This window comes from Cryptotermes secundus, unplaced genomic scaffold, assembly GCF_002891405.2.
Source record: "Cryptotermes secundus unplaced genomic scaffold, Csec_1.0 scaffold238, whole genome shotgun sequence".
In the NCBI taxonomy this organism is placed as follows: domain Eukaryota; kingdom Metazoa; phylum Arthropoda; class Insecta; order Blattodea; family Kalotermitidae; genus Cryptotermes; species Cryptotermes secundus.
Genome location: NW_019728500.1, coordinates 30,117 through 41,166, shown reverse-complemented (window position 1 = coordinate 41,166; position 11,050 = coordinate 30,117). Strand labels below are relative to the sequence as shown.

General features: G+C 39.5%; 1 protein-coding gene across 5 annotated transcripts in view; it reads right to left on the bottom strand.

Annotated features, from left to right (window-relative positions):
- The window catches only part of LOC111865178 (cell division control protein 6 homolog), a 28,095-nt gene that overhangs the window by 6,211 nt on the left and 10,834 nt on the right, over positions 1–11,050 (bottom strand). For 4 of the 5 annotated variants that reach the window (XM_023852982.2, XM_033751722.1, XM_023852984.2 and 1 more), the window contains exons 7-8: positions 8,929–9,100; positions 1,032–1,252 (exon numbers count right to left, since the gene is read on the bottom strand). In XM_023852982.2, coding sequence (XP_023708750.1) covers positions 1,032–1,252; positions 8,929–9,100 — 393 coding nt within the window. The remainder of the gene's footprint in view (positions 1–1,031; positions 1,253–8,928; positions 9,101–11,050) is intronic. The other variant, XM_023852983.2, reaches the window with a different exon arrangement.

Here is an 11,050-nt window from a genome sequence, read left to right as displayed (position 1 = left end):
TGCCACGTAAGCCATAGTTATAAAATGATGTCAGCAGCAGGCATTCAGACTGCAGAAACGTTTTGTGCAGGAACTGTGTGCATTTTTGTGCACAGACGTTCGAAATTGAGGGAAAATTTTTTTTTGGCATCAGTGTAAAAATTTTAAGAGATTTTAAAATCGGTAAATTACAATAACTGATTCTATATTCTTTCTAGATAAAAGCAGCGTTCATTTCGTTCGTTTATCACAAAAATTGTAGAAATCACGGCATTTTGAGTAACATGATTACAATTTTTATTACTCTACAGTGACGGGCATTTAAATTAACTCCGTCCCGCTACCACTACCAGAATTTAAATGGCCGTCTCTTAAAGGTTAAAGTCAAAGCATATTAGATCTAGAAAATCGGCTGCAAGAGAGCAGATACACAGAGCTAGCTTTGGATACCAAAATCTCACTGAAGAAATTGCACAACAACCAGAAGAGGACAGTTACGTTGCTTAAAAGAACATGTGAAGTCCATTTTATAAATCCTCTGATCATATTTTCAGTAGCACTTCTACAATTCAGACTTTCTCTAATTTGGCCAAGGGTTCGCTCCAAGTTTGTCCAAATTAGTGAGGTTTTGCTGTAACTACCTAAGACTCCCCAAGGCTGAAGTTTTAATATTTCTGTAATACCTTCCCAAGTCTTACTGATGTCTGCTAAATTTTCCAAAACTGCAAACTTGTTTGAAATTTTGACATGTTCATGTCCATAACATTTAACTTCTTGGAATCATATCTCTCTATAACAAACACTTGCAATGCATACATATTTTCTGGTAGCATCTCCGTAACTTCTGCAACCAACAGTGGCCACATCACAGTGGTCTCCTTAACAAGACTGGACATCAAATATACTTAAATACTATCAATCTATCAAGAAATGGCCTTCATTATGACCACACATCTTCCCGTCACTGATCTTGCATCCAAAAACAAAGTTATATAGTTGTATTTCAGTTTGGATCCCTGCTCAAAAAGAATTTAGTATTAAGTATTTTGTACCTTTCCCACAGTGATGTCTTTGTTTTGACTCTTCTTAAGCATTAGGAGCAGTGTGGAAATGAGCACCTTCTGCTGTAATGGAAAACTTTCATCACCGTCTGTGACTAGAGACTGGGAAGCCCCATATACACCGTTCAGCACTGCCATGACTTCTTTCAGAGCCACAGATCCTACATCAGGATTTTTCATAGGTGATTTTCTAGGACTTGATGTGTTGGCTGCTGAAAATGAACAAGCCTACAATTTAGTCACTGAACAGACTGAAGTACAATAAAAGTCTCCTTTAGGAACACCTCTAACATTCCAGACTTACAGGTACATTTCACTTTCTTAGCAATACCATTAACACTTTCAATCTGACTGTGGAATCCTTATTACAGGGTTACATAAGAAAAGTAACTGGCTGTGGTAATGTGAACTGCATCCCTTGCTGATGCAACAAAGGTCACATGCCAAAAAAGAGACATGTCCTGAAAGTAAACTGATGCATGCTGAACTAAGCAGTCACACTGACTGAAAACATCTGTATGTTCTTCAGGCCAGTTCAACAAAAATGGACAAGCTATAAGCAGGAGTAAGTTCTTCATGGCCCATGTATGTTTTAAATTCTATAATTTCAGACTCATTAATGATTCAGATCTGATGCTTATGAAGAAGATACAAATCACTAGTCTGCAGAAACTTTGTGTCACACTGCAATCTGATACTGCAAGACATGAAGAGCGATGGAGAAAATCTGGTCCCAATACTACAACAGAGTTGCAGGAATACTCAGTAACATAAGGACAGAAATGAATGTAAACAGACTTGAGGGCCAAGATCATTTCCCAAACAGAATTTCAACTCAAACTGAAGGGGCATTTCTAGTGAAGATGTAAGGTGCATGCAGCCAGGAGAAACTACAACACCAGGCAAAGAGAAGCAAAGTATGCAATGGTGTACTGCAAGTATGACATGGGTCTCTGTGGGTATGATTTGAAAAACATCATTCAAAGATACTAGGAGTAAAGTAATATGTGTACACTGAATATAATTTAATTGTGTAATATACACACTGGAGGTACGCAGTAGCATAGTTGGTTGAGGCACTATGCTATAAGCCAGAAGGTCGCAGGATCGAATCCCAATGAGGTCATTGGATTTTTTCAATTTTCCTAATCCTTCCAGCCACGCTATGGCCCTGGGGTCGACTCAGCCTCTAACAGAAATGAGTACCAGGAATATTCTTGGGGGTGAAGGGTGGCCAGCACGTAGGGCTGACTACCTTGCCACCATCTATGAGCCGATTGTCTAGAAAATATGAGAACGTCAACATCTCACAACCCTATGGGCCTCCGCGGCCTGTTACAGGGATACCTTCACTTTTTATATATACACCAGGTGTTCTTGTGTGTATGCATATGGGGGTGCGTGCAGCTTACATATTTTTTATTTGGTGTAACTCATCAAATTACCATAAATATTGACTTTATTTTGACAAAAATCTCTGAAATTTTTAACATTGTGGGAAGATTATATTCCTTCAGAAAAGGCTGCTGAAATAATTACTTTTCTTAAACACCCTTCAAACCCACCAGAACTGTGACTATAAACATTTAAATCACACAGGACTCAATCTGTTACGTATAGTTAAATGTGCAAATGTTTAGTTGGACATTCATTTTAAGCTGTAAAGGAGTTTGCTTCAACCAAAATTGAGGATTATATCTTTGTATTGTGCTTCTATGAGATCTAACTTTCAATTACAATTACCCCTAGAATAACCCTTGAGTGTTCAAGTGTCTGATTTTGTAATCGCCAGATGAATTTCCACTTAAAGGCAGTGTGCAATGATACTTGGAAGCTTTAAATTCTGGGACCACCTTCTCTTGCAGTGAGAAAAACATATTCAGCATCCACTTCCAGAATAACTGTCACTTGAAGGAGTGCTGGAAATTTCTCAGCAGCAACTAAATCAGCTGCTGCAACTTTGACAGTTAACCTAAGGTTTCAATTTCAGATCTGGATCAACAGCATTCTGGTTATCAAACAAATGTTTCACTTTAGCCTGAATAATCATGATGGACAGAGGAATGGCACATTGGTATTGATGCTTAATGCACTGAGCCAGCATCCTTTCCATTTTCTTTATAACCGATGCCATAATTTGTGTGATCTCACTAGCCATCATTCTGATTGCTCTTTTACAGCTTTCCTTTACTTACTTACTTACTCATGGAACTGAGCCCTTCTGGAGGAGCCGCAAATTCTGCAGCTACTCAAGAATTTCCCAGCATTTTATGGAACCAGAAGGTTCATTACTGAGTTCACAAGAGCCCTCCACTGGTCCCTATCCTGAGCCTATCCCTATCCTGGATCTATCCAATCCATCTCATCCTATCTCTCTAAGATCCATTCTAATATTGTCCACCCACCTACGCCTTGGTCTTCCCTGTGGTCTCTTTCCTTCCGGCTTTCCCACCAATATCCTATAAGCATTCCTCGTCTTCCCCATTCGTGTTACATGACCTGCCCACCTCATCCTCCTTGACTTGATCATTCTAATTATACTTGGAGAAGAGTACAAGTTATGAAGCTCCTCATTATGCAGTTTTCTTCAACCTCCTGTGACTTCATCTCTCTTCAGTCCAAATACTCTCCTCAACACCCTGTTCTCAAACACCCTCAGTCTATGTTCCTCCCTTAATGTCAGAGACCAAGTTTCACACCAATACAGATCCACAGGCAAAATTATAGTTTTGTATATTCTAATTTTTATGTTTTTGGACAACAGACGAGAAGACAAAAGGTTCTGGACTGAATGGTAGTAAGCATTACCAGAGTTCAAGTAAGCATTACCAGAGTTCAATCCCCTCTTAATTTCCTTCTGAATCAGGTTTAGATCTGTTATCGTTGTTCCCAAATATCTGAACTGTGCCACACTTTCAAAACATGTGTTTCCTATCTTTATGTCATGATTTCGCCCTGCATTTTGGTGATGAGACAGTAACATATACTTAGTTTTCTCTGTTTACTTCTAGACCAACCTCTTTACTTGTGTCAATTAAAGTTTTTTTTTTCTTTATGGCATCTACATTATCACCCAGTAGATTCACATTATCGGCATAGACAAACAGCTGATGTGTCCCATTTAACCGTTCAGCATGGTTTGGCATGTATGTTTCGTCAGGTATTTAAATCGTCTGGGGGGTTCGACGTCTATGTTTCGTCCAGCTGCACACCTATGTTATAACGCCCATAATAATTGATGGTTTTGCTGTAGATTGTTAGATTTTTTGCTGGCCTGTTGTCAGTAGAACAGAGTATAATAAGCCACGACTTTATCTGCGCTAAGTCATCGTTACATATGCCTGTCTTGCAGCAAAGTTCCTGTTGCTCTTGCGAGCGGTTTCTTCGTTCTACTGTTATGAATGTCGTGTTTTCTTTGCTATGAAGTTATAAACAGCAGAGACGTGATATGTGCTGTGTTTATAATATCATATTGCCCTGAGCTGGCCACACTAACACACTCAATTGGAATTCTTAGAAGAGGGATGTCCAAAAATTTATTCTTGCAAGATCAATTGATTTCGCACAGTACATAGCACCCAGTTCTTAGAAAAACGTCACGAATTAAGGCAGAACACTGTGGTCACCCCCTATGACGATACTGGTGTGTGTGGGGGGGGGAAGAACTCATTCCTTCATGTATTATCGCTCCAGTTGACGCCATTTTATCGTACTGACCTTGGTGGTCATTTCAAGGGATGACCATGAATATTTTTTTGAGCCAGCTAAGCTCTGCTTTCGTGCACTACATACCAGCCAGTTCTTAGAATAACTTCATGAATTCTGTGGTCACCCCTACGACATCTACTGCCGCCAAAATGGATGGAATATCAAAGGCATAGCAACAACCCCTTGTTATGATAACTCGTAACGTTGAATTTACTACAGCTGACCTGGCAACTAAACGGGTCACGGAAAGACATTTCCTTGAACTATACCCCTCACGGGGAAGAAGGCAAGGCCGCACAGATGTGTGGTTAAAAAAAAGGGCCAAAGAAAAGATACACAATATTGGAGCGGTGAATGTGGGGCACCGTTGGGTTAGACGAATGCTTCAAGGCCTTCCTTACACTGCTCAAATTCTAAACAACCTGCTTCCATTGCCGAGATACAGGGCGCTCATATTATAAGGTAAGGTTATAAAAACCATCTTTTAAGATCATTTTAGTGAAAGTTTCATGTTCCTATCTCATATAATTTAAGAACAATGATGAATAAATCATTTTCGAGCAAAATTTAAATGGCCGGCTGAATATATTACCGCCGGAGAGACGGCCGCGGAATTTAAATCACCGCGCAAAAGGGTTAATTTCTGTCCCACCTGGTTTCCCTGGACCTTCCTAATTGCATACTCTAAGGCAAAGTTGAAAAGGAGTGGCGATAAAGCATCTCCTTGTTTTAGACCATTCTGGATAGGAAATTTATCAGACAAATGTTTACCTATATGGACTTAACTATATGTTTCATTTCAACAATTTTAATCAACCTAACTAGTTTCATGAGTATCCCAGACTCTATTAGAATATTGTACAATACTTCCCTCCTAACTGAATCATAGGCTTTCTTGAAGTCTATGAATAGCTGATGCATTGTCTCATCAGACTCCCATTTTTTCTTCAATATCTGACGAATGCAAAAGATCTGATCTGTAGTTGATCTGTTACGTCGAAATCCACACTGATGATCCTCAATTACCAGGTAGTTCAAATATGACTGGGACTGATTTTTTTGTAAACAAGCCGCACTCCGCAGCAGCTGTGCGGCCTTCAGAGATTGAAGCCACAACCTCCACCCTCCCTCCTGTAAGGGTTAGAACCTGTTCAGTCCTGTCTGGAAGTTGCTAGAATGATGAGTGAACAGAAGGTACTGCAGAGCGAACATCCATCACTGAACCGAACAGTGATCGTGCAGACGTGCTTATTCGTGAGAATAGGCGCATCACTATCAAGGAACTTAGAGTAATGCTGTCCATCAGTGTTGGTAGTGTAGAAGACATCATGAAATACCACCTGCACTATCGCAAGGTGAAAGCACGGTGGGTACCACACACTTTGACGGACGTGAACAAAATGGTGCGCATGCAAGTTGCCAGTCGTCTCCTACAGCAGTTTGAAAACGAAGGTGATGCATTTTTGAAGTCTATAGTGACCACCGATGAAACGTGGGTGCACTACTTCATTCCCGAGTCCCAGCAAACATCACGCGAGTGGCGGCATACCAGTTCTCCCAAACCCAAGAGAGCGCGGAGGAGCCATTCGGCAGGAAAAGTGATGGCAACGTTCTTCTGGGACTGGCAGGGGGTTATCCATATAGACTTTCTGACAGATGCCAGAACAGTCAATGCAGCTTATTACTCAGACCTCCTGGCAACAGACATGAAGGAAAAGATCCAATCCAAGCGGAAGAGAGGTGGAAAGCGGGTAGCCTTCCTTCAAGACAATGCACGCCCCCATACGGCCAAAACAACAATGGAAACCCTCCGGAAACTGAAATGGAACCTTCTGAGACATCCACCGTACAGTCCTGATTTGGCACCAAGTGATTTCTACCTGTTCAGAAGGCTCAAATCAGATTTGCAAGGCATGTGGTTTGTGGACGACGACGCCATCATCCAGAATGTTCAGGAGTGGATACACTGCCAACCACAAAACTTTTTTGAAAAGGGCATCAGGATGCTTCCAGAACATTGGAAAAAATGTGCTGACTCTGGAGGGGAGTACGTTGAAGACTGATATGTGCAAGTAAGTGTTTGGCAATTTTGGTTTAAAAAAAAAATCAGTCCCGGTCATATTTGAACCACCTTGTATTTCATCTACATATGGACTTAACCTTGAAAGAAGAATAATGGACAAAATTTTATATGAAGTTGATAGCAGTGATATGCTCCAATAATTACTACAGTCAGTTTTATCACCCTTCTTGTGAACTGGTATAATAATAGACTCCTTCCACTGAACAGGCAATTTTTCTTTGTTGTGCCTGAAGGGGGGGGGGCTAATGAAATAATACTAAATTACTCAGTCGCCATCCTTGTGTTGGCTGGCCCCTCCGTCACTGGCACCACTTTGTAATGGCGTAAAACAGGCGTGTAGGTTCTAACCCATCTCTACCCATTAACTTTCACGCCCCCAAGGACTGGGGTGTCGTTCTGCTCTAATTTGGGTTCTCCTCACCCTAACTGCACGTTGCATTTGGCTGTCGTTGGCTGACTGAGGTCAGTTCTGCCTTCACCTGGACTAGGATAGCTCCGGATCGGTCTGGGGAGGGTTTTGTGTGTGGGGGGATGAATCACAACTCTGGTACATCCTATCCTAACTACATCAGTCTATTTACACTCTCATTTACAATACAGAAATGCCAACATTCTGTCGGTTTACATCGTATCAGCTTGTTAACTAGTTTTCCTTCATTCTAATCTCCCACCTAGGGAGTAAGGCTTGCGACTGTCCTTCCCTTCATTTTCTACCCTCTTTGGTGTAGTCTCTACCCTAGCCTCTCCAAACTCGCAGGGCACACTGGAGATTGCACTTTCACAATTTTACCACAACAGTAATTAAGTGACATGGCTAGTATGAGCAAACTGACTTACTTGAAATAGAGATGCAAACAAGTATCGCCATCCACCATCTTGTAGCGCCCATGCCGAGCAGAGCTTTTGGCTGCTTGTCAAATATTACGTTTTTTTTTTAATTGATCCCCCCCAAGTCTTTCTTTCGGGTCTTTATACCCCCTAGCGGCTGGCGCAGCAGCTGACATAAGAGGGAAGTTAACTCCTCCCTTTGCCCTAAATTTCTGGGTGGTGGGTTCCCATTGGCCAACCCCTTTTGTCGCAGACAAATCCGCAGCGTCTCATCACCGTGTATTTAATAATTTCATTTACTCCAAAGGCCTAGTAAGGCGAGCTTCCTGCCTGTGCAGGATTACGCAGCTCTGCTGGCTACACACATTCCTGGCCTAGATCCACAGTCTAGGTGTTGCCATCCTTAAACTGATCGTTGTGCAAACTCTTAGCAATTGTCATAACATTGGGGCAATGCCTCAAATTTCCCTTTTTTTAAATTTGCGGCATAACATTCCTTATGCCAAATAGAATTAATTAGATTGTGGATCTTAGAACGTAATATTTCGCCTCCTGCTTGAATAAGTTTTGTTACATTCATATCTCTTAATCACATCTAACATTTCCTTAGGGGTAATATATTTTCTTTGTTTTTTGCCATTGGTAGCAATTTGGTTACTGCTGCTACATTTCCTCATGATGGTCACTTTTACTTTTTTAGTTTATGTGCTACACAAAATTACAAAGACAGAATGTTCCTTGGGATGTTACACAGTCTACAGCTCCAGAGAGACAGACAACTGACTGCATCTATGTGACTATGTATGCATATACCTGGTGTCATGCATACACCCAACAATATTTACTGCAGTTACAAAATCATGTACAATGAGGAATACCTATAATTAACATAAGACACAAATACTTTAAGAATCTCAGTCACAACCCACAGCAACAATGATGCCACAAGAAGCATGGTTTCATTGTGTTCAACAAGTGACATAACTTGCCTAAGGTTATGGCAAAAGCAATTTCCACCTCAGATAAAAGTGACTACTGACTGCTGTTTCATCTACAAGTGCACCAAATCCAGGTATCCCTGCAACAGGCCTCCATGGTCTGCTGCAGGGATAGTTTTACCTTTTTTTAACATGTCCCTTGGACTTCCCACTGAACTTCAATGGGACAATGTTAATAATATTACTGTGCATACATGCATTTAGGCCTATACCAACTACAAACTTCATTGCATTTACATAATATTTCATCTGATGATAAGCCTATACATACCATGATCTACAGTTGCCTGAAGAGGCATTGTCTGCTTACATTTCTGGGCTTCTGCCAACTCTACTACTCTCCGGCCAATATCTAATGCCCTCCTTACATCTCCGCAAGTAGATGCTACTTTTCCAGCCAAAAGCTCAAGAGCAGCTGGTGGGAACATAGCAGAAACACCAGACTAGAAATAAAATTGCAAAAATAAATATTAAATTTAACCAAATATATGCTATACTTTTGTTTTGATGAAAATTTATTGATAAATAATAACTATCAGCCAGCTGTTATACCTGGCATCATCTATATTTCAGTTTAAATTTATATCCAACTAAGTTAAGAAGACTTGAGAAAAATCACATACCAAACTGATCAGAAGATTGGAACTGTAATTAAATTTCTCTTTATCTCATGTGCTCATAAAATCCTTCCATCAAACAGAACTGCATAGCCTACCATTTACCACCATATTCTTCACTGTGTTTTTTGAGAAAATGTGATTCAGAATCTTAAGGAAATGTATTAACTGTAAATCCTCTTTTATATCAGCTGCTACATAATATGACAGATTCTTTAAAAAAGGGCCATTCATTACAATTTCCTTCTCATTCATTAAAATGTACATGGCATTAAGGTGATAGAGCATTTCTATGGTCAATGTATGACAGAAAAAGAACAAGGAACAATTACTAGGTGAAAGTTAACACCAGAACATTTTGTGAAACTAAAATGGGTCAGTATGAAATATGCATAAAAAAGAAGACCACTGTTAAGTTCATGCAGAACAGTATTTCATTTATTCACCTTCCATAAATCCTGTCGAGAATACATTCTCATGTGGATGTGGAGATCGTCCTAGTTAGTCATAACTAAGAATTACAGTTGTCATCCAATAGCATGCACATGTGTAATAAAATACTGACAAATACATACACTAAATAAATAAGTTAATTTTAGAAGTAAAAGTAATGACAAACCTTATACAATTTGTATAGTTTTATACAAGCCTATTAATTAAAAATTCAATTGTTAAAACACAATGTCATTAATGAGTTTTGTATAACATACATTAATAGTATAATAAATTAAAATAAAGACTAGTATACAGTGATATAAGGACTGTGTATACCTAAAATAAGCAACTAAAAACCAGAACACAGACTGACAATCTTGTCTTCAAAGCTACTTGCATCTTAAAAAGATTTATAACCAAATTATTCCTGTAAAGAACAAAAAGAATGTAATTGGAAAAACTGTTTCAATTGTACCTCAAAACTCTTAGTGTCACTCAATATATCCTTAATATGTTGTAGATTATTACAGACCTTCGTTCCTGAACAGTAAACTCCCTTTTGGTATTTACTCAAATTTACAAGAGGCTGATGGAGATTATTTTGCTCTCTGGTATTTATTTTATGAATCTCTGAATTTACTGTGAATTTGTTTCTGTTTTTCATCACAAAGAGCATAAGAGATAGTATGTACTGAGATGCCACAGGTAAGATTTCTAATTCTCTAAATAAGTTTCTGCATGAATCCCTCCTTCTGCATCCCAACATAATTCTAATTATATTCTTTTGCATTCTGAAAATTTTTATACTTCGGGGTGAGTTACCCCAAAAGGGTAAACCACAATTTATAATAGAATTACCTCTTTGACTGGCGCGAAGGGTATTTAAATCCCACCCCTGTCCTGGCAGACCCTTTAAACATTATGTCGCTAAAATGCATGTAGTTACTTTTTCCTAAACAACTTCAACAAAAATTGGTTTTTAAAAACGAAATTTTCAGGAACTAATTAAAAGACAATATTTTATGCAATAAATGCCTTTCCATACCTCTTTAGTAGTTTTTCTTCGTGTGATAAACATTGAAACATGAAAGTTTGCAGAGAGCCACACCACAGCCTGCACACGACACTTGTTTCTTTTCTGATCTTGTGCTTAGCACTCACGCGACACTTTCTCAGGGCACCATTCTTCTTGTTACTGGGAGGAACATGGACCATTTTGTGAATTTTCAGGCCACCCTCTAGACAATTTACTGGCTCTTACACTGGTGGTCTTTTCAAGGTCGAGGGCGGAGGCGTGACTGCACTCGAGTCTGACGCGATAGATTCGTCATCCACTTCATT